This window comes from Anser cygnoides, chromosome 2, assembly GCF_040182565.1.
Source record: "Anser cygnoides isolate HZ-2024a breed goose chromosome 2, Taihu_goose_T2T_genome, whole genome shotgun sequence".
In the NCBI taxonomy this organism is placed as follows: Eukaryota; Metazoa; Chordata; class Aves; order Anseriformes; family Anatidae; genus Anser; species Anser cygnoides.
The window spans coordinates 52,422,142-52,446,351 of record NC_089874.1 but is presented as its reverse complement, the minus strand read 5'-3'; the positions used below and the strand labels follow the sequence as shown (position 1 = coordinate 52,446,351).

The 24,210-nt window shown below is 41.1% G+C and overlaps 1 protein-coding gene across 2 annotated transcripts in view; it reads right to left on the bottom strand.

Annotated features, from left to right (window-relative positions):
• Positions 1-1,039: 1,039 nt before the first annotated feature.
• MBOAT1 (membrane bound O-acyltransferase domain containing 1) overlaps positions 1,040-24,210 on the bottom strand; it is a 56,575-nt gene continuing 33,404 nt past the window's right edge. For both annotated transcript variants that reach the window (XM_048057971.2, XM_066992071.1), the window contains exons 5-13: positions 21,981-22,036; positions 18,653-18,707; positions 15,744-15,927; positions 13,872-14,064; positions 10,804-10,907; positions 7,773-7,837; positions 6,266-6,398; positions 4,907-5,058; positions 1,040-2,850 (exon numbers count right to left, since the gene is read on the bottom strand). In XM_048057971.2, coding sequence (XP_047913928.1) covers positions 2,718-2,850; positions 4,907-5,058; positions 6,266-6,398; positions 7,773-7,837; positions 10,804-10,907; positions 13,872-14,064; positions 15,744-15,927; positions 18,653-18,707; positions 21,981-22,036 — 1,075 coding nt within the window. In that variant the 3' untranslated portion in view covers positions 1,040-2,717. The remainder of the gene's footprint in view (positions 2,851-4,906; positions 5,059-6,265; positions 6,399-7,772; positions 7,838-10,803; positions 10,908-13,871; positions 14,065-15,743; positions 15,928-18,652; positions 18,708-21,980; positions 22,037-24,210) is intronic.

The following is a 24,210-nucleotide window of genomic DNA, read 5'->3' as shown; positions in this document are numbered from 1 at the left end:
TTTTTCAAATGAATATTTCATAGTAATTTAAATCCAGTATTACTATTGCAAGACGGACTTGTCTACGTAAGCTGCCTAATCTACAGTAACAAAGTACAGCAAAGATTTTAGATTTCTTTTCTTTCAGCTTTAAGATTAGCCCAACTAGCAAGTTTCCTTGAGACGTAATGTTTCAAAAAAAAAAAAAAAAGACTCAATTTTAATTCATTTAGCATATCGCATAAAACCCACACTAACAGTTCTCCTTGAAGCCCAGGGCTCCTGTTTTCAGGCAGTTGCAGACTGAGAACACAAACTTACGGGAGAATAAGAGTTTGCTCCCTAACCCTGACTTCATCACACTGTAGAGGCTGAAACCTGCAGCGGAAGTAGATGGCATTCGAGTTAGCAACTTCATCTCTCATGAAACCCTGCAGAAGATGCTCCACTGGCAATGCCTGGCCTCCCCTACGCACTCAGTTCAGGAGAGATTGCAGGCCAGGGCACGAGCACCGTACATACAGATCACAGGGCACAGAGCACCGGATACAAACCAGCAACCCCTTAAGGTGCATTTATTTTCCAATGCAGGTGCTGAAAAGCTGACGTGATGGAAACGTTTGCCTTCTGCAGACTTGCTGAAGACTGGAGTATATGAATATGCCAGCATCCGAGGGAGTTTTGCTAATGTTTTTAATCTCCTTTCTCACCCAAGGAGCAGCCAAGGTTTGATCTAGCCCAGTGGGATGGGAACAGCTCCAGCGGGCAACACAGCTCTCACAGCCGCTCTCCGAATGAATTGTTAGGTGCCTAAGATGCAACTCAGGTACATCAAGGAGGAAAAAAACACACAGGGACAAATAAAGACAGGCCAAGTTAGGGACAGGTCCTTCTTCCACAGACATACATGGGTGTTTTCTTGTCTTTGTTTCAACAGGAGCACAATCTAAAGCACATCTATCCCGTAAAATCTAACAGACCTAAACAGCTCCCTTTCTGTGAGGTGCAGATTCATTCACCCATTTTCACATTTGACATTCATTAGTAATGCCAGGCAGTGACGCAGAGCAGTTTGTTTATTCAGATCAATCTTTTAATCCCATCTTGCCTTCAAAATAAATTACCAAATAAACTCTTCCATGAGCAATACTCTAAATCATGAGGTGGTCACAGGACAAAATCTTCCCACCACAGAAAATAAAATCAAACATTTTTAAAACTTGTTTTAGTTTAGCTGATTTGTTTCCTCCCAAAACATTAGGATTCTGCAAAATTTTAATCTGACATGAAAATCATAGTGCAGTAAACAGCAGATTCTTTGCTCAATCACACACCAATTACAGAATCAAACAATACCAATACTTTAACAAGAGAATTGCTGCTACAAAATCCTGAGAAAAACATTCCTGGAGAAGGGTGAGGTTTTTTTGTTTTTAATTATTTAGTTGTGTTGATGTGTCCCGTCAGTCTGTTTTCCTGGGGTAAGTGGATTAAAACAAACAATTTTTTTTTAATGACACAGCACTTTCCAGCAAGTTATCTCAAAGCACTACAAGTCCTTAGAAATTAAACCTCACAACATCCCTGTAAGCTAGGGACTTTACAAGCAGAGAAACTTGCACTGAAAGGCTAAATCACTTGTCAAGATTGCACAAGGACTCATTTCTGACTCATGTGTTCATAGCCCATCACAATCTTTATTTTGTACAGAATTATTTATTATGACTGATAATTACTGTTCAGGTTTCATTTTAGTGTTACCCTGCTGGAAAGTAACCCCTTCACAAGACAGGATGCTTTGGAGTAACAAAAAGTCTGATCCATTACAAACCTTTTTCAGATTTAACTCATAACAATGATCTTTAACACTCTAGATCTGCATTGCTTCTCAGTCATTTTCATACTGAGATGGAAGTGCTGCATCACTCTAAAACTGCAAAGTAAGGCTGATGTAGCAATGAGCACTGTGTCACTAAAGAAGCACAACTCTACAGACCACAGGGTGCACATCCCTTCTTTTACTAGTTTTTTCTTCCCCCCTTTTGTTTTGCTTTTACTTGGCTTTAGCTTTTGGCCAAGGCAGTTGACAGTGTTCCCAGACACCTATTCCCAAGGGACTTGTCTTGCCCTCATACCAGCAGATGCGACTCCGAGGAATGTGAAATACCTTTGCTGCCAAGCTCAGGCTGCAGTCCCTGCTCTGGGGTTTGCTGGGGAAAACCCTGCGCAGAAAGCAGGCAGAAGGCAGCACCAGCATGTTGAGCAACCTCTTTTCTATGGCTTTCTACTCATAACATCTCTCTCCTCAGCCAAGATACAAAAAACCCTCCTGCCAGCCACCCACAGCACCAAACTATCAAGCAGCTGATCTAGCTCTTTGCTAGCTGCTTCCTGTCCCTTTAATCACCAGATTCTTTGATTAATAATTGTATATTTCTGTAAAAGGGCAAAAATGCCTCTCCGTGTGAAAAAGTTTAAATATATAAAAACACTTCATAAAAATATTTATTAAAAAAATCAAAATGCCCCATGAGCCTGTAAACATAGCTTGTAAATCTCTGTTAACTGGAGTCGTTTGAAATGCAGTCTTTCAGGCTCTTAACTGCCCTATCCAATAAGATTTTAAGATAACCGATAGAAATGCCACTTGTCTTGTACTTCTACTCCCATTGCTCCCTTTTTTCTTCTTTGTTTCCAATATGACAGTTTGTTTCCCGGTGTCGGCAATTTTGGAGATATCATTTGTCTTTGCTTTTAACAGAGTTCTGTATGGCCTCATTCTGAGGCTTTCTTATGGACCGGGCTTGAGGTCTGATTGGTAACACGAGCAACACCAGGATGCTTAGAATGTGCATGTGAAAATACATGGACCTGGGAAAAAGCAGAAAGAGAATATTACATTTTTATTGGTAGTAAGATGAATTGTACAGCCTCAATAAGCCCATGCAGAATTTAGTGCTAAGGGATGAATGCAGAAAGTATGAACATGACCTAGTAAGGACCAAAATAAACCCTTGATTCTCACGCAGCCTATGCGTCAATGAAAATGTTGCCATGGATGTTAATGAGGCAAGGAATCAATCAGCAAACACTAGAATCCAAAGTCTGACAGCTCGGATAAACTCACGTAATTTAACTCTAGACTTAATACAGTTCATCTCTCTTTTAACGTTAGAGTACACAAGGCTGCATTCTGAAGAAAAATTCTTCAAGCTTAGGACATAAAATTGTATCAGTTAAAAAATAATAAGCAGCTGAATGGAAAAGAAAAAAATCATTTCAAATGCTGAAATCTGAAATAAACCAAAAGTTCACCTCTTATCTGAGGAAGGTTAGATAATGGCAACTACAGAAGGATCTTGTTTTTGAAGGCTACTACTAAGGGACACTTTAATTTGATATCATATTAGATATAAAATATTTTTATTTCAAATAATTTGGTATACACAGGATTGAACAGAAACCAAAAACACTTAAACTAGCCACATAAGGCAACTTGGTGCTCCCAGTTTGGGAGCAGTAAGGTCCAGCTCTTAACCATGGAAATGCGCTTTTGTATGGTCTCATTTATGCTTTTTACCATAGCTCTTAATTTCTTTGCAAGGTGCTTACTACTGCTGTTAGGTGTGTGGTGCTCCGAAAGTTCACGCCCTGGTCCAGAGGCCTACAATTTCCTTGCTTAACATTCTCTACATTTAGGTGTTAATTAAGTTCAAATTCACTAGGGCAAAAAAATACTAAGGTGATGATCCAGTTTTGGGCAAGGGTAGAAAATCATTTTCTCTGCTCAAAATTTGGGTAAAAGTAACATTTCTCCCTTCTTAGACACTGCCATAGTAATACCAAGTTCTTTACACATATTTGTTTCTTTTGTTTTAAAGTTAGCAATGTAATCTCACATTTATATTTACTACATGGAATGGCCTCTTGTAGCACAAAGGGAACAAATTTACACACGTGGCAAATTTATAAATGAGTTTAGTGTTTTAGTCTTTTCTCTCCCTTTTTGTTCTGATTGCTCTTTACTACTTTTGCCTTGAAAGAAGAAAAAATAGATATTAATGTGGAAACTGGGAAAGCATTTTACTAGAACTAGGAAAGATTTGGAGTCATTTCTATATGGTAAGTTTTCCGTGTTGAAGTACAATGTTTTAAGAAAAAGGAAAGAAAAGGTCAAAATTAAAAACCTTTCAAACAGACTTACTGACAGCAGCTGTCTTGACTATCAGATTAATGCTTTTATTTTAGAGGAATGAATCATCTTTCTTCTTAACCAAAACCTGTTATTCTGACAGTTCACTGTAGAATCAAAGAAAAGTAAAGCCATATAGAACAGTCTCCCTTTTTAAATTATTTCTGAATTTCTCTATTTCAAGTTATGTTTACTAGAGTATATTCAATATACTCTGCAAACCCAGTGCTTATTTGCACTTATTTTTGAGGGACCTACAGAAGTATTCACACACAAAAAGAAAAACATAATGATTTCAAGAAGTAATAATCTGTCAGGTACCCTCCTATCTCCTGCTGATCAGTCACCTCTCCTGCTCTGTGCAGTCAGCAGCTGGAAATCTGTTCTTGTCTCATCGAGTCCTTCCTACTGTCAAGTCACATTGTTCTTAACCTCTCCAGCCTTGACCACTGCTAAAGGCTGAGACTTGACTGCTTTGAAAAAGGAAGTTGAGTATGTGAAAAGTCAGATTAAATAACAACACAAAAAGACTGAGAAGCAAGAGAGAAGGGCTCTACCTTGGCACTACTAGCTAATTAAGTTACAGGAGTACAGAAATCGCTCCTTACGTTATCAAATATCCTGTTTGAATTCCTTTCAGATCTGACGAAATGCCAATTGCCTTTCAGCGTGGCTTGCATTATTTAACAAAGCCACGCTGGTCTGAGGTGCCATAGTCAGGAGGAGAGAACTTACTTGTAAAACTTAACTGTGGGCTCAACAGCCAGCATCACAAAGGGTGCAACTGTATAGCAAACTGCTAGTTGAGTGACAACCCAGGTAGCAACGTCATAGGCTATCTTGAGAGGCACCGATGAGAGGAAGTAATGTCTGCAATTGCTTCTTATCTGCGTGTCAAGGAAAAGTAAACAGAAAATTACATAAATTCATTTCTTAGGCAAAGTCACGCAAGCGTACTGCAGCATATGTATTGCAGTTATTATCAGCGTTATCACCAAAAAGTTTACATACCCTTTTGAAAGCACTGAGAGTAGGAAGGCAGGCAGAAGTGCATTAACTGTCATATCTAAGATCCCACAGTTAATCAGTGGTAAACAGAGAAGTGTCCCAATTTCCTCTGCCATAATCAGCAGAGCAGATTCTCATGCAGGAATCTTGGACAATATCCTCGAGGAGGGAAGTTGTTACGATCTGATCTTCCTCCCTCCCATTTTTTTTTTATTACTGTTTTTCAACTGTGAAACAAAGTTACTTTATATGAACAAGTATGTGTTTATACCTGCTCAGTTCTCTACAGATTTGAGTTTAACTTCACATCTGTGAAATGGATCCTCATAAATGAGAGGCAAAGCACATGTTAAAACAGTATGCTCAGCAACTTGCTATAGCCATAGGGGCTAATACTGACCATTAGCTTAATTCACCTTTCAAATAGACCTGGTTATTAATCCACATTCAAACGCTGAAAGAGAACAGAGGGGCTTCCCAGCCCTGTCCAACTGGCTGGTTCAGCCTGAAGGATAAATTGCACCAGTGATAAATGCAGCTTCAGTGAGACATGAAAGCTGTTCTGCCTTTGGTGGCTCTACCCAAGACCAGGCCCATAGACACAGACCCCAGTTCACCCCAACAGTTGCATCCACATGACAGCACTCCAGCTTGGGCTAACGCTCAGCCTATAACAGTTGTAGAAGAGCGGACCCAAAGCTAATTACAAGTCAGCATCCATGCAACATGAACTAGCAGAAGTCTGGTCTCAAGCTTAACCTTGAACACCATGCTAATTTGATTGCACAGACACACCCAGTAGTACTACCAAACTCCCACCTAACTATACACTCAAAAGCAATGTTTTCTCTGACAGCCAGGGGCAGTATTGCAGCACGCAGAGAAGTAGTGCTGGCTTTAACTGTTGGGGGTTCTTTGTAATTAGCATTAATGCAGAACAAAATTTCAGTGAACATCAATCCCACAGAGGCATGAAAGAGCTCGCAGCAGGGACAACCTGCTTGACTGTGCCAGGGTGGTCCCTGCAGCTGATAGCTGGATAACATCTAGAAAGGGCCTTGGAAGAGAACAATGAAAGGTACATACTGCTCTGGCTGCGAGTGTGATAAGGATTCCAGTGAGAAATGTAAAATAATATCCAGGATAGATACCATGCCACAGGGCTGACAGGATAAATGTTAAGGCTGTAGGGTACCAAGGAGCTCTGTCATAGCAAACACTGTGAAGAGGAAAACAAAACAAGAGACTGAATACAGCAGAACAATGGAAACTGCAAATCCCTCTCAGTTTTTAACATCTTATTCTGTTTTCTTACAGGTCTCATCTTGCCTCGGTTACAGTCCAGGGCATAAGGTGTTCTCCCTTTGATAAAATGGAAGGTTAGATGGAAAGAGTTAGCAAGCTTTTATGCACTGCGTATCCAAAGAGTGCCTGTACAAATACTCCCACTGCTCTCAGCAATCAAATAAATAGAATAGCAGAGAGCATGGAAGACTTCCCATTCAAGTTTATACTTCTAATCTGGAATTGCACATTACTCTTCAAAACCCTGACGGTAAATCAAGAGCAAGTAGAAGGACAAACAGACACCACCACACCCCTCGTGGGTGAACAGAAGTATTTTTAGGCACTGTTATCTGAGAGATGCTGGGAACAACAGGGAGTGCCTTTAGCTATTGCAAAGCAGGGGATTCCTGCTAATTTTTGCAGCCCAAAATCTTACTCCAAAGATGGAAATGAATGATATCAGTTCAAGAATATATTATCAGGTCTATTTGGCTACCTGAGTTTAAACAGAGATGCTGTGTTCCAAAGAAAATAGTAAAGATAATGTATTTCTTACCAGGAACATCATTTGAATTATGAAAAATAGGAAATGGTAAGATAACATTTAACAACAAAAATAGTCACAATAACCATGATATATTTGGGCCTACACTTCAGACACTGCGTTAACTGACTGTACACTGAGCTTTAATCGTGCCAAAAAGTGTAACAAGTAACAGGAGACAGTTCATCAAAAAAAAATGGACTTAAGCTAATATTTACATAAGCCTTATCAGACAGAGATTAAAATTGGATCATCTCAGTGCTATAATAAGTCTCTTCTCCATATCCTAAACAAGGACTCAGTGGAAAGCTTCTTGTGGTAACACCAAACTGGATTACACCAAGGCTCCGAAGATTCGGACTTCTCCCCAGTTCTAACTGAAATGGATCCCAGTGACACAATGAGGCTTGCCTCCAGTCATAATATGCATGGGAAACATAATATAGCGCCATGAAACATTACAGCAAAAACAGTGGAGGCAGACACCAGCCTAAAAAATGCCATCAAAATGCTATTACTTTTCATTTTGGAATATCTGAACAGTTCATTTCTGGCTTTGCTGCTCATATATAAAATGTGGACATTTTAGCACTTGCAACAACATAACTTCATAGCATCAAAACCCACTGTGTTCCACCAGCCGTTAAAGAGAGGGAACAAAGAACAAAACACTATACATTGATAAGACTCACCATCATCATTTTTTCAGGCCATCTAAAGTTTTTGGGTCTCACAAGCAAATTGCTGTTTCATCCCACTTACCGTTTTAACCAGGCAGCTGTCTGAATGTTCCAGTTTTCAATGTACATTTTAAAACTTGTCGCAGTCTAAGAAAGAAGTTCACATGAAACATTAGCACTGAAACATTTAAAATAATACTTGTATTTTAAGTTAGAGAAGTGATAATACACGGGAAATATTTATTCTAGTAGCTAACTATTGTGAAGATTGTGCCACAGTCCATCATTACACTAATATATTTTGGGAGGGACATTAACTAGGTTGATTGCTCACTGCCAGCGCTCAGCACTTGCTTTGTCTTGTAAAATTAAACACAATGTTTGGTTATTTTTCAAATTATGGGAAATCTGAAGAGCTTTCTTGTTCTAAACGTTTGGCCTTCCCACAGCTCATAAACAGCTTCATTTCTGGAAGAGAAATCTTGCCACCCACTACACAGTCTGGAATTCCCTAGAATGCTATTAAAACAAAGTGTTATAAAAACTAAAAGATGTGCATTATTATTTGGAGAAGGAAGGAGGAAAATTGCAAAAACACGGACAAAAATAAATTCAGGACTAAATTTAGAACTAACTTTCAGTTCACTATCCAGCTTGAGAAACTGGAGTGGACTCCAGGGCCCTGGGGAAACTACCTGTACCTCCTCACAGCATCAGTTCCCCGGCTTGAGGGGACTGCTCGATCCTGTCCAGCATCAGTTCCCCTAATCCTGGCCAACTCCATCTCTGGCAGTTCCCTGTTCCCGCTCCCCCTTGCTCCTTGCTTGCCGACAGAAACTTCCCAGGGTGTTCTCATCAAGTAGGAATAAATAACTGGTCTCCACTGATTCAGTGAAACTACATTATTTTGCGCTATCAGCTGAAGGCATGGGCACACCAACCAGAAGGAATAAAAACAACAGTTTCCAGGGGGAATATTCAGATACTTTTGCCTTTTCACACAGAATCCTGATGATCGGCATTGCATCCTCTGTTTAAAAAGTTAAAAACGATTAGCAATTCCCAATGCAGCACTGCCACATTTTAATTGCATTACTGCATGACTGCACCAAGACAAGCCAAGAAAAATATAATTTCTCTTCCAACTAATATTGTCACTCTTTCTTGGTCTCCTTTAAGTTCCCGTTACTCTACCAAGAGAGAAAGTGGTCACCGGCTGCCAGAATATGCATGCTGCCAAGGTTTTCTTCAAGCCCTCCCCCACACATTTAGCCACCCATGTCCTTTTAATGTCCTCACAACTCCTGACACATGCTTGTCTTCATCCAACCCCTACAGTCCAGGTTAGACTGTAGCCACATTTAGCACTCAAGTTCCCAATCCTTAGCAGTTTTACACATGAAAGTGGCTATCCTGCTCAAAATGCACTGCACAATCACACTTATCCTTTAACTCCCAGAATTGCTGTTGGTGCATACAGGAACAGTTCAAGGCTTACATGAAGCTGTACCCTCTGTAGCCTCTCTTCTTCTCATCGCACACATGACCAAATCAATGGAGGCCTGATGTTTTGTTTTGTTTTGTTTTGTTTTCCCTGCTGACTCAGATGCTCTTTCAGATAAGACTGGGAAATTTGGAAAGCCACAGTACATCATCCCTCCTGGCAGGACTTCTGAGGCCGGTATGACCCTTCTGTTTTATGATCCTGGAAATAATTTCTCCACCCTGATCTCTGTTGCCCATCTGAAGGAAAAAATTTCTGTGGAGCCCACAGTTCAGCAGGTAGAGGAGAGCAAAGGCTCCTGTTTCCTATGTTTGGCTTTACTGAAGAGCACTGCCTACGCTTCACTATCCTCATTCAAACAGGAATTGCCCTAGCCCATCTAGGCAGGAATTGTTTCCCGCCCTGAAACTGAATTAGGTATTTATTCAAGATCCCTGAGTGGTACCTTGCATGCTATTGCTATCGAGGAGTATAAAGCATTTTTGGGATGTGTATTCTGTACTACTCAAGGAGAGATGTATAATGAGGATTAGGGTGAAGAAAACAGAGAAAGGATGTTGAGAAAGTGAGAATGTACATACTTTCAGCTTTGGCATTTTTAAACATTTTTCAACTAACAATTACAGGGGCCATTTCATTTTTGAGAAGAGCTATTGAAGCACACTTGCTTAATCACAGGTCATTCAGCAATAAAGCAGTTAACTTGCTGTTTTCATCTGCTTTTCCTTTTAAAAGCGTAACTACAGAATTACAGGGGGAAGTTCCTCCTATTTCTAAAGGAAAGAAGCCTTTAGAAAGCAGTTTTAGACATGTAAACATTTTTACATCCCCCTTGCACTCAGAGAATATTCTTCAGAGCAAACAAATAATTATACTGGCCATCTCTTGCATACAAAAAAAAAAAACACACACACACACACAAAAACAGTTTATAAAAGACTAATGGATGTTAAAAGCATGCTGCAGTCACAAGAAATATGTGTGACAAAGGTTTGAGAAATCATGTGGTTTGCTGAACGGAGCTCCAGATCAGCCACCGCATAAGCTCTACATGGCCCTGCCAATCCTGTTCAGGTTACTCGGTTTGTACCTGTTACCTCTTGCACCCCAGCTTGTTTCCATTTACAAGAGGCACTTCAGCCATACGCAGAGACCCAAACTCTTTCATGTGTTTGTGCAATGCCTATTGATGTGATGGCCTCTTTCACTACCACCACATATTTCAGCTGGGTTATGAAAGGGGAACACTGCAAGAAGCAGATAGATGCAATACACCACAGATGGTGAAGAATCATAGCTGCAAGCAATTTATTGACCCGCTGAACTCAGCCACAATCCACAGTAATTGACTGCTCATTTATTAAACATCTGATTAATCATTTATTAGCCCTCTATAAACTATTTACAAATGCAACCTGAATACAGAGCATGACAAAGGTGGTGTGACAGATGCTATTTATCTGCCCAATAGATAAAATACAAAACCTCTCAAATTAAAGAGAGGCAGCCTGGTGGCATGGACTTACTTTCCTTCTAGCAAACAATCTCCCCATTATCGTGGCAATTTCTCTGTGCCCATTATGCTAATGTGGCCACTCCTTTAACTCACCTCAATGTTCCAGATATTTAAATTGGACAACAGGTCCCAGCGGAAAGCACCTCTCTCATCAACTCCACTGAATCCATAACCAGCTGCATTGTTGACTGCATCTGCTGCGATATCAAAGCAAAATGGATCAAATCAGACTGCTGGAAGAGCCGTGTTCTCTTACAAGTCTGTATGTCACTGCACACACATTCAAGCCATCTTTGTAGTAATTAGCAACTTCTTTTTCAAAAAGAAGCTTCCTCTTAGTAAGGGGGCATTACTATACAGCAACACAGAAGAATCATTTCCTGAAGAGGAAAGATGAGCTACTCCTTTGACAGAAGAAATAATAATAATTAAAAAAAAGAATAGGAATATTTTTTCCTATTATTCTCCTCTTATCATACATTGGAGATAGATGTAAAAGAGTTGCCACATTTATTAATATGTAATTAGTATTTTCCTCAAAAGGATATCTGGATGTCCCAGCACTTCCCAGAATTCAGAAAAGCTGTAATGTCTCCTAGACATGATCACCATTTTGACGAAGAGTTACATCATGGTTGTTTTAATCAGGACTTTTATTCATACTTTGGTAGACAAAGCCTTTATCCTAAACCCATTGTTCAGCGCCTCACTAAAGTACCCAACCATCTCTACAAATCAAATATTGAGCAACTTCAATTACAGACTTAACTACTACATGTGCAAATAAAAGCCTGGGTAACAGTAGGCATTTCACATGCTGTGCTCCCACTTGCTGTTGCAATGAAGCACAGCAAAACTCCACAGGCTGAATGAATTTCTTGCTCTTCCTCAGGGTACGTGGGCAACTATTTCCCCTCTTAGCCTTGCTTGGGAGCCATCTGGTCACCGGGTCTTAAATAATGCTTTTAATGTGCCCCTGCCAGAAATGCTCTCTGTGTACCAAGAAAACAGGAGGGGCTCATTACCTATAGATGCAGCCACCACTGAGGAGATGGGAAGAAAAAGGAAAGCCAAAATACAGGTAGGTAGGTAAAGCTTATCCTTCTAGATTGATTACATAATGCAAGCCTGGAATAAAACAAGCTCTAAAAAGGTCAGAATTTATTTCCGGAGACTGAAAACTGATTTTGCTTTGTAAGTGCTACAGATTTAGGCACAACTTCATGGAGAAACCCCAAAGCACAACACTACAGAGAGAACCTAATTAACAACAACAATAGCAATAAATAAATAAATTAATAAGCAGCCTTCTCTAATCTGAAACTTCCCATTTACTTTCCACTTTACTAAATGAGCTAGATTTTACTGATGGAAAGAAAGAACAGTCTCCCATTTTTCAGATCTCTCCATGTATTTTTTTATTTAAAAAAGAACCTTGTCTAAAATTTACTGTATGGCCCGCCAGTGCCTTGCTATGAGAGCAGCAGCTAGCTGCAAGACCCATAGGACTGTGCCTGGAAAGAGACTGCCACACCAGAGCAGAGGACTTCTAGGTTTGCTCCTCATTGCTCGAAGGGTAGCAGGGACTGCTTAGTGTTTCTTTGACAAATGCAAGAAATCAGAAATCCAGGGGCACAGCAACACCACGGACCTGTTGGCCTTTTGCTTCACACAAGGATATCTACAGAACAGCATGGTTTGGGCACAAAAGCATCTCAGCTGCCCAGCCCTCAAATTAGTTGCAAAACCCCAACCTCCACAAAGTCCACCAGAGGTTCCCCTGCTGACTTGGACAGCTCTGGCATATCGCTTTTGCTCTGCACAAACCCTTGGATGCAGGTGCTCAATTCCAAATTGCTTTCATCAGTAGCTCTGAGTCAAGCTTGCAGCTATGCTCCCGTGACTATTGCTACTTCAGGGAGAAGCTGAATTTTCTGTCTTTCCATGGATCTGGAGGAATTCAGCAGCACGGCTCTCGCACAATGGCATGACTGTCCTCTTCTGAGAGCAGGAAGTGTTTACCAGCAGTTTCAGCAAGCACTTTTACAGTGCCTTGTGCTATGCCACAGGGAGCTAAACAGCAAAAGGATAAAACATCTGCTGTTTTGTTGGCCAGATTTGTAACACGAATAACAGAGACCTCACCCACCAGCATGCAATGCATGCTTTTCCTGAAACCCCTCATCTGTAAGATATTTCTGCAGCCCCTAAGGCTCGCTCACTCCTGTCACAAATCCAAATTCAGATAATCTCTTTGATAATGGTCTTTTAGTTAGCTATGACACTGGAAAACTTTCAAGTGACAAATTAATATTGGATCCCTCAAAAAAAAAACTTTCTGAGCAAACAATTCTTTATCCCAAAGCCTTTCCCATCCTACAGATGCCAGTCCTCAATGTTCTTTTCTTGATCCAACTTGATTTACTCCCAGCAGTTCAATTACAGCCTCACAACAAATTTTCCTGGTTCTTTCCATCCCATCCCAATGACACCCTTCTCAGTTTTGGGTGTATGGATCACTGTAGGATCTCCCTACATGCAAAGTCTTGTACTACCCACAAAAAAAAAATAAAAAAAAAATCAGTCACTCAATTTTCAACCTAGGCTAGAAGGATTTAACTCCTCACACATAGACAGGAATGGTGACTTCTAAAATGAAGTAGGCAAAATAGAAAAAGATTATTCTGACCATTGGTCTAGCTGGCTTCCAATATTGAAGCCAAATTTTTTTTTCTTCTCTTTCTAATGAACTCTCTTCTATCTCTTTTCCTTGCAGAGGTTCTTGGGTCCATCCCATAGCCTTCTTCATTGCCCACCTGCCCTGTGGTTCTCCAGTCCTCTCTCGGTCGCTCAAGGCTAGCCCATGCACAGGACCACAGAGTGCCTCTGAGGCAAAGCCTAATTCTAGTTCTCCACAAGAACCACAGCTTTCTAATACAGATGCATGTGCTAAAGATGTCTCATAACGAGAGAGGTCTGTACATCATAGCATACTTGCATACATACGCTGCCTACAGGAACGTGTATATCTCCTGGATTAACTACAGGTCTAGGGACTATTTTATTTCATTTACTTCTCACTACTTCAGCCCTCCCAAACCCCCTCCCCACTTATGAACTGATTTGTTACTCACAAAAATAAGTGATGCAGCCAGACTTACCTAATGTCCACGCAAAGTAATACTTTGGTTTTGCTGCCTGTGTAACAACATACAAGTAACCAAGTCTTGATAAGAAGGGTGTTTTATCCAGAAATTCATTATCAACAATATATGCCATAGGAAAGTTCTTGGTAAGTGTCAAGAATAAAACAAGAGATACTAGTGTGATACACAGCTTGTACATCACTGCTCCCTAAAAAAGACAAAAGACAGTGAAACATTCATTAGAAGCATTTGTTTAAGGGAACAAAAAATACCAGTGCTCGTGGCATACAAAAATAGTGTGATTCAAGAACCAATAAAGTTAACAGTGACTAAGTTGACAATAATTTAGAAGGGGTGATGAAGAAAAGGCCACAGTCCAACCTTATGTCTAATGTAGTTTACTGAACTAACTATAGTTGAGTACAAGTGAGAATTTATAGTCAAAATTGGCCATGATCTTCACCAGACTCCTACAGCAGTTAGTGGAGGTCCTAAAATGAGAAAGGAAACAAACAAAGGAAACAAACAAAAGCAAAATGGAAAGGAGAAAGCTTTCCTATATGTACTGTTGTCTCTTGGAACTAAAGACTGAGCTCCTTCTAGAAGCCAAAAGCTTCACTATTCGGTACAGCAGCAGTACAATTGTTCAGCTGCCATCCAGGTGCCTTGCTAAAAAACACTTGACAAAAAAGCATACACACGTGTACCTTTCCATGATATAGGGTATCTGCAACACCATGCTTGCTTCTATTACTGCTCTCTAGCTTTTTATATACTAAAATTATTGCCAGTCATGTCAGTAGTTAAAAGTACTAAACTAATGTGCGATTATTTTTAAATGGGTACAATGCAAATTTTAATATTCTCTGCAGACTTGCATCTAACACAAGATTGGCCTTATTCTGACCTCAGTAATACTAACGTAAATCAGAAGTAACACCACTGAAGTCAGTAGAAATACAACTGTATGCAAACAGGAATCAGATACATAGCAGCAGATACTCAACCTCAGAAAAGACATACTGCACTCACTCACAAAGCTATGCATTCAGTGTCACTTTAAGACAAGAGAGAAGAATCTGGTTCTCACACTGTTATCCTGTCTTACAATAAGGTAATTTATAAGAAGGTCTTACATAGTATTGAAAAATAAAACAAAGGTGTTGCACTTATCCTTCTTAACCTTGTATGTGAAAAATGACCTCCAAGTAATTTTAAAGAGTGAAATTCTCTCACTTATCCTTCTTAACCTTGTATGTGAAAAATGACCTCCAAGTAATTTTAAAGAGTGAAATTCTCTCACTTATCCTTCTTAACCTTGTATGTGAAAAATGACCTCCAAGTAATTTTAAAGAGTGAAATTCTCTCACTTATTCTTCTTAACCTTGTATGTGAAAAATGACCTCCAAGTAATTTTAAAGAGTGAAATTCTCTGGCAAAGCACCTGGACACACTACAGTTTCTGATGGGTCATGATTCCTGTACTCCCAATGTATTCTGCATTACAGGCAGGATTTGACTTTTCTTTCTGACAGATGTGCTATTTTCTTCTTCTGTCTGGAGCTGAACTGCAATTGATAGTTATTAGAACCTGCAGAATGTTCCCACTGCTGCACAAAGGACACCCATTGACCAGTGACCCATTCTGCAAGCCAAACACATTTGGGGAATTCAAGGGAAGACACCAGCCCCTTCACCTCTGACCCTGTGATAAAAACAGCAGCCACTTCACAGAGGAAAAAAAAACAACAACAACAACCACTACTAACATTTACTGGCAAGATAATCCAAAAATGGTTTTCCCTCTTCATTTTTAATTATGAGAATCCTGTACAAAGCTGTACTCTCCTGCCCTTTGCAATCAATCTTTGTCAGTTTAAAACTTACAGTTGGAGAAGGATCGGGAAGTCTGTCATAACCCTTCTGCTTCCAGTTCACTTCTAATAGTTTCATGTGCACATGCCTCCCTTCAATGAAGGCTATATAATCCTTGTAATTGCTGCAAGGCCCAGCTATGATGCTCATAAAATTGAGGAGATAGCTTAAATACTCCAGTAAAGATGGTCTTGTCCTGGGGAAATCATCCACACACAACAAAACAAAACAAACAAAAGTTAAACACAACAAAGGCTTCAGTGAACACTTTTTCTTGTACTGCCTGCTTCAGTCCTCAGCTCTCTCCTACCACCTCCCCCCCAGATGAAAGCATACTGTATCTTTTTTGGGGGGTAAAGATGAATCACAGCCTCTCACATATCCCAGTGATGTCTGGCAGATGGCAGTCTGAACAAGGGCAACGTGGAAGTGCACAAACTACAGGTGAACAAATCTGATTGCTAAAAGCATTGTAGTTTAAAAATAGTCAGAAATCTAACTATCTGCTCTCAAGCAAATTGACTTGCACATTTTGGCCAGGCCAGCAGTAACAACAGCAAGAAGCTGGTAGCTGTTTTGGACACCTGCCTGGTAAGTCATGGACCAGTAACGGCTGGCAGACCACAGGCTGAGTAACACCAGCCTCACCAAGCTGTTCAATGCAATACTTTGTGTTGTTATGCAAACTATAGGGCAGGGAGCTTTTGAGACACCGACTGCCAGGGCTGAGAGGAGCTCTCAGCCACCCTTCTCAAAGCAGCTGCCAGCACAGTTCAGCCTTCTGAAAAATGGGAAGTGTGATGTGAGACACACAGCAACAGAATGAAGAGGCACTCTGTCCTTCTGTGCAAATAAAGGAAGTAATCATGTGTATTGCATCATGGACAGGAAAAGGAAGTATGGGGAAAAAAATGCATAAATCAAAAGACATCTGAAGAAGAAAGTCAAAGTCCATTTTAGTTGCTATTTCCATTTTGCAAGTGCATAACCCACAAGTTCCTGTGGGAGTTTTACCATTAGATGTAAAATGAGGATTCACTGTCATTGCAACAGATTAGTAGGACAGAAAAGAAAGATGCGCAGGCCTCTCACTGCTAGTGTAGTTTCTAAAGTGCTGAGCTTGCTTTATTTACGTGACAGAAAAACACCCGTATCTATACACAGCACTGAGATACACAGTGCTCTCCATTAATGTGCTAATAGTCACCAAAGTAAATAAGGACTCCCCCCAGATGAGAACAGGAACTGAGGCACAGTGCTTTAGGACACTCCTGTCCAAGATACAGATGGACATGCATAAACCAAAACCTACTTAAAATTCTTTCAGACTAAAACATAAATTTCTATGTTTTCTAGCAGAAAAATTAAGCAACAGTTAAGCAACTGCTGTTGCCTACTTTTATTCTGAAGCGGAATTAGTTTGAATAAACAGTTAGCTTAGCCAGGATTTTCTGCATTCACTCTGCTGGTCATTGTAGATGCTAGTGTCTGAATGATACATTGTCTGGTGAAAACATTTCACAGAAAGATGTAGCAAACAGTTTGGGGTAAGGCTCATCTTTCTGTTCTGTAAAATTGTGATGGTGATTTGGGCTTTTGAGAGTAAGATAAAAATAAGAGTAAAAATAAAGTCATTAGTTTCAGCTTAGATTGTGCACGTGGGTGGGTGGGGAGACATGAGCAATGCACGAAGGAATGTACAGAGGATGAGTAAGAAACAAAAACAGACCAAGAACAGAGGGAAGACAAAAGGCTGTATTACCAAAGGGGATTTAAAACTCCTCAGTTATGATTTGTCTGCCACCAACACTTGAGCTATTGGCATACACTTCTATATTGTGAGCTCATCTACAGTAAAAGAAAAAAAAAGAAAAACAACACAAACAGCCTGTTTGGTGAGAATTTGACTAGAATTAATCATATGGCCACAAGGGCCCACTGCAGTTGAACGTTATTGCTGTGTGCTTTAAAAACAGGCAAAAACATATGGGCCACAGCAGAAGTTATATAAGTCTCCCTACAGGATTTTTGCTTTTCAAGAAACTGTTCTCTGCTTGCTTTTAGAAGCTCAAAGGCAGATTTTCTGAGGGCTCTATGTTCTGCCTTAGAAACAATTTCCTTGGCCCTAAACATTCACTTCATGGTGAAAAGTAGTTATGAGAGTAATCTAGTTCTTCTGAAAAAAATAATTCAGCTGTATCAAGAAACAAGAAAGGAAAAAAGATGCTTGAACATGTGATTAATATGCTGTCTCCCTCTGAAAAAGGAGAAGATTAGTCACATAACTTGAAGGACTAGGAGTACTAATGTTATGGAGGGAGATAGGAAAAATAAAATTTCACTGAGAATTTTGGTGAAGAAAAGCAATACTTAAAGTGTCAAACAAAAATGGACTTCTGGTATGCAGTAGTTTGCCAGCAGAGGAAGAGCATTCTATTGCGGAAAAATAGTGTATCAGAGGTAAAATGAAGACAACAGACAAAAAGTCTGCACAATACAACCTTAGCCAGAATATAAAGAATTTGATTTCACCAAAGACCACTTTTGTTGCACATGGAGGATACATTTAAGTCAGTGAGATGTTGCCATGACCTTAAGTGTGGTATTGACTAGCACAGGGCGATAAAGGCAGAAGCCCTAAGCCAAAGAAATAGAGAATAGAGCAGAGAAGTTTGTGCAAGGAAGGCACTAATAGCGCCATTACAAAAACAAAATTCCTCAAGTAAATAGAAAAAGCAAGAAACACTTTTATCCTTTTATGAACTGGGAAGAAGCAGGGAACATTTTCATGGTTGGACCACTTGTTACCTCTGACATTGCAAAAGGAAAAAAAAACACAACAAACAAACAAACAAAACAACAAAAACTAAACTTCTTCAGATGAAGTTAAACATATATCAATGGGTGAATTAAATTCTTACTTTACAGCAAGCCGATTTTGCTCAGCAGTAAGTTCCTCAGCTTGTCGCCCTATTCCTGTACAGAAAAGTTACATTAGATCTTTTCAAAAGCTGAACACTGAAAGCCACCCCCAAAGCCTTATGTTTGCATCCCATAGATAGGAAGTTCCTAAAGCCATAGGCTTCAATATCTCTTGCCACAGGCAATTTTCAGATAGCTCAATTCCCAACTTTTAGGTCAAGTATATTCACGTTCCCTCTACCCTGGTTCCTTACCTCATCCCCCCTTTCTCACCCTTGCTAGGCTTTCAGGAGGAGTAGTCGTAGTATTCCCACACACACAATGCAACTCGCAATGGCACCAACTGGCAGCAACCCCCAGCAGCCTCTGCTAACGGTCTGGTGCTGGAAAAACCTCTGTTCCCAGAAGCTGCTGCCTCATTTAAGCTCCAGCCTCCTGCTGGCTCCTTGGTGAGAAATGGAGCATTTCACAGCAGGAGGATCAGTGGAAGAGAAATGGGCTCTCAAGAAACAGAAGCTTCACTAGTGTGAACTAGCAGCCTGGCTGCCTGCTGCTGGAGCAAACCAAAACACACATATCAGTAATAATCTGCAATTTTACAAGGTCCAGTCTGGAAGGGCAACCTCCTGTTGAGTTCATGTGACTTTTGGGGCCAGAGGCAGAGCATAGAGTCACTACCCAAGAAAACTATACAAAAGTCTTGTATGATGGCCAGTGTGTAAACAGCTGTCACATAGCAAATATCTTAAAACCTTCACTCTGAAGCCTTAGCTGTGCTTACTGTGAGAAATCCCACTGGTTTCAGCAAAACTCACCGCAGGATGAGTCACACCACTTGATGCCGAGCATGCATATATATACATCTTCACAAGATCAGGGGCTTGGCATCACTTAACATTACTACTCTTGATGCACTGGCCATAATTACCAAGGCACATCCACATGGCCCATTTTCTGAAAAGATTGCTTATAAGCTGCTCATATGCGTTCTCTCTTCACTGTTTCAGTTCCTAAATACTGGAAAGGGCATGAGCTCCAGGGAAACTATTAAGCACTTAGTTACTTAAAGGGCTGGTTATTTTGTTTGTCTGTTTCCATTTAAGGCAGCTGCATTAAATTTTTACAAACAGATATTTGTCACCCATGCTTGAACTGCAAGCTGCCTCCATTTGAACAACTGCTCCATGTATGGACATTCACAATGTAATGAGCTTTTTCCACTATAATTAATCTGTAGGATTTCTGGTTTAAGACACGCCGGCCACTGCTGCTATCTCTTCCCTTCTGACTGTTCATTTACCTTCAGCATTCTAGGGGTACATGTAGGCCGCACACCACTGTGGCACACAAGTGATACCAGAGCTAGCTGGCTTGAATAATAAGGGCAGAGAATACCCAGTGACTTTGTTGTGAAGGTTAACAAGGTCAATTAGCCCATGCAGAGCTTCAAGCTGCACTTGCTTATAGCCAGCTAGAAGTAACAGACTGTATTGGGCGTATGTGACAAGGGTTTGGTAGCAGGGAAGCTGTAGGGCAGAGCCTAGCAGCTGCCTCTGTGAGCAGAGCCCAGCAGCTGCCCCTTGTCAGACCAGAGCCAGCTCCAGCCGGCTCCAGAAGGGACCTGTCGCTGGCCAGAGCTGAGCCAGGGAGCAAGGCTGGTTGGAACTCAGTGAGAACAGATTTAAGAAAGGGAAAAAAATGGCTGGGCAACAAGCAGCTGGGATAGTGAGGAGTGAGAACCAGCCCTGCAGCCCCCAAGGTCAGTGCAGCAGGAGGGCAGGAGGTGCTCCAGGCACGCAGCAGCAGTTCCCCTGCAGCCTGTGGAGAGGCCCCTGGTGGAGCAGGCTGTCCCCCTGCAGCCCACGGGTCCCACACGGAGCAGATCTCCACGCTGCAGCCCGTGGAGGAGCCCCCGGTGGAGCAGGTGGATGTGGCCTGGAGGAGGCTGCGGCCCATGGAGAGCCCCCGCAGGAGCAGGCCCCGGGCCGGAGCTGCAGCCCGTGGAGAGGAGCCCCCGCAGGAGCAGGGGGTCTGGGGGGAGCTGCCGCCCGTGGGGGACCCGTGCTGGAGCAGTTTGCTCCTGGGGGATGGACCCCGTGGTACGGAGCCGTGTGGGAGCAGTTCCTGAAGAGCTGCTGCCTGTGGGCAGCCCCCGCAGGCTCAGTTCGGGAAGGACGGCATCCCGTGGGAGGGACCCCACGGGGAGCAGGGGCAGAGAGTGACCGTGAGGGAGCGGCAGATGACAAAGCGTCAGGGACTGACCGCAGCCTCCATACCACTGCACTGCTCTGGGGCAGGAGGTAGAAGAGGGGGCATGGGAGGGAAAGTATTCTTAGTTTGCTTTTAGTTCTCACTGCTTTAGTCTGTTAGTAATAAGCAATAAATATTAACTTCTCTATGCTGAGTGTGTTTTGCCTGCTATGGTAATTGTTGAGTGATCTCTGTGTCCTTGTCCTCGAGCCCTTTCCATTGTATTTTCTCCCCTTTTTTCTTTGAGGAGGGGGAGTGAGAGAGCAGTTGTGGTGGAGTTCAGCTGCCCATCAGTGTGAAATCAACACACAGACCCATTCATGTAAACTTGGCTTGAAAACAGTGCCAAACCCTGCAGTTTGTATGTGGCCATCACCTACATCCTCGATCACAGCAATTCTAGATCAGGTGACTTATTTAGTCACCCACAGCTTATAATTCAGTGGGCATTGGAAGTTCACAATGCACCATCAGCAGACGAGCAATAACAGTACTGATGACAACTGGCATTTCTAGTCTTTGCACTGTACTAGACACAAGCATTTTACTAGAAAATAACAACACTCTTTGTCACAGCACAATGCAAGAATGAAGACAACATTATTTTGTCTGCAACTGTGCTTTTCCCAGCACTGGGAAAATGCTACTGAATTCCACCTTTCACAATTTATGCAGCATCATATAACTGAATATAACCACGATAGCACAGATTTGTTACATTAACGTTAATGGCTGAACCTATGTATCAAATACAACTCTTGATTTTTGAGAGTCAAGAACCGATTCAGAAAGCTTAGTAGAGTTGCACTTTAACATCTAAACAGTGAATACAGGTACTAGATAAAATCCCAACTGGGCACCAAGGAAGCAGAGCTCCCAGAGGGGAAAACAGTTATCTTCATTACTGCAAGGACAGTTTGACCCCAGAAAACTGATCAAAACTTGGAATTTCTTGTTTTTTCCTCTTCACTTGGAGCAACTCACTGTACTACACTCATCCTCTCTGTAAATCAACCACAAAATGCTCTGGAATAAAAATGCTGTCTTCAGGACATGCAAAAAAATTCCCTTCCTTACCGTCATGTAGTTGGCATGCAAGTGTTGTGATCTTCTGTGTAATTATCATCAGTGGACTGTAACAAAGACAGAAACAACAGTTACACATCTTGTAATACAAATTATTCTCAACTTTCTTTCTGAATGTCTTTATCCCTTTAAAAGGCATAACTGTGTTAGCAACAAGTGGAAAATATCCAATTAAAACTGAAGGAGGAACTCAGGCATAAGACAATTGCCTGAGTTCAAAACAACCCCACAGTTACTTGCACTGGAATTTTTAATTGCTAAGTACACACAAAGCCTTATTTTATTTCTCCCCACTGTGCATCACTGCAAATTGTAATTCAGAAGAAATCACACTGCTAAGGAATAGAGGCTTCTGTAGTCCACTGTGCTCCGCTCCATGCAAAGACCTGTAGGATGCAACACTAGAATAGAATAGAGCAATGCCGCTGTAATGTAACTCTGCCTTTCCTTGCTGTTACTCTCCTATCAGCTGTCTGCTCAGTGCCCTAAACAAATGTTGACTCTGCAAATACACTTGCTTATTTGCACATGTGAATAGTCCTGCTGATAAAGTGCAAATACCAGAACAGCTGTCAGCACAGCACAGTTTCCCCCCACTTTTTGGCTGGGTGACTGCTGTGTGGACAGCCTGCCCATGATGTACCATCCAACTGGGAGTGTTTGGCACATGGGATCTGGAGTTTCCCAAAAACTAGCTAGCTCTATCTGGGCTTACAGGCTACAGCACCAGCAGCTTTGGGGACAAACACACAGTGAGGAACAGCTATTATATGCAGTTGTGTTGCTTATATTTCCAGTATCTGGCTTTACAGAGCTTCTTAGCTCTGTAGGTAAATGTGAGCCACCACAGCTGAGAAATAGAAAAAAAGGCAGCAGGAGCCAGTGCCCAGGAGAGACCAGCTAGGAGCATTCAGAGGTACCTAAGTAGAAAGAAGGGGGAAACTGTGGGGAAAACTAATCAGTCCTTCACAGGGAAAGGCTCCACGGCTAATTGCTGGAGCTTTTGGAGGCCTTAACACCAAACCCGGCATTGAGCACCTGTAATTTGGAAGAGCCCATGCCAGGAAAAGTGAGTGACGAGTACCTGCTGACCTTGCCTCTCCCCATCTCTCTGCTGCTATAGACACCAGCACAGGGGGCTCATAGGTGCTGCTGTCTACAGCCCTGAAGTTGTAAAGGGTGATAAGGATATATATTTACTTTAAAAGCGTAATTTATGATGATTACATGTAAAACCAGTTCCACAGAGGAGATTTGTTTTCTCTGAGGATTAATACAATGGATTGTTTCTCAGTTTTGTCCTAAATTATCAGCCTAAGTCATATAGAGGTTTCAGCTTTGAACACTAATGATGTCTTCAACACTGAAGTTAGAACAGGAGTTTGTGTGCCTGCTATTTATAGACTTTCACTGCTATGGGGAATTTTTTAAAGAGAGGTAGATGATCACTCCAAATTGTATAGCTATTTATTTTAAACACCATAATATATTTTCTGGGATCCAATGAAGGAAAAAAAGTTGAAGGCTTTTTCTTAGCTCAACTACTGGATTTTCCACATCAATTTCTCAAGGTAAGGAAAAAAAAGTTACATTCAATGATATCTCTATCTAAAATATTAATGTTCTGCAGAGGTTTTCAAGAGATTTCAAATAATTCTTCTCTAAACTGACCCACTCGCTATAATCAAATGTAAACCCAATAGCTAAGATAAACTGCTTGCAATCTGGTTATCCTGCTGCGATAAATCAAATTGATTTTCAAGGTAATTAATATGCTGAGCATGGTAAACAAGAATACTGGAAGAAGACATTTTTTATTCAGAAATGGTCTCTTTTTTAATATTAAATATGGCTAATCTGTTTCAAGAGTCCACATGTAATTCCATGTGGGTAACTTGCATTTTCTGCCCAAAGACACAGAACATGCAAAATCAGTCAATTTCTTAATCAGAAACTATTTTTATGGTTTCAATCGTCTCCACTTGAAATGTTGGTAAAAACACTTGCACATAAAATCCAGAACAAACTTTGGTATACGAAGATCTGGAATACAACTGTAACACAAGGGTATGTGCAGCATCTCTCATTGGGTCACCTAGATCACTGATTACAGCTAAAGAATGGCCAAATCCAATAATGACTTTTCTTCATCTTTCAGACAGCTCCAATAATGTGAAATAGTCATTCTAATTTTTATTCCAATTAGTCCTTCCATTTTATG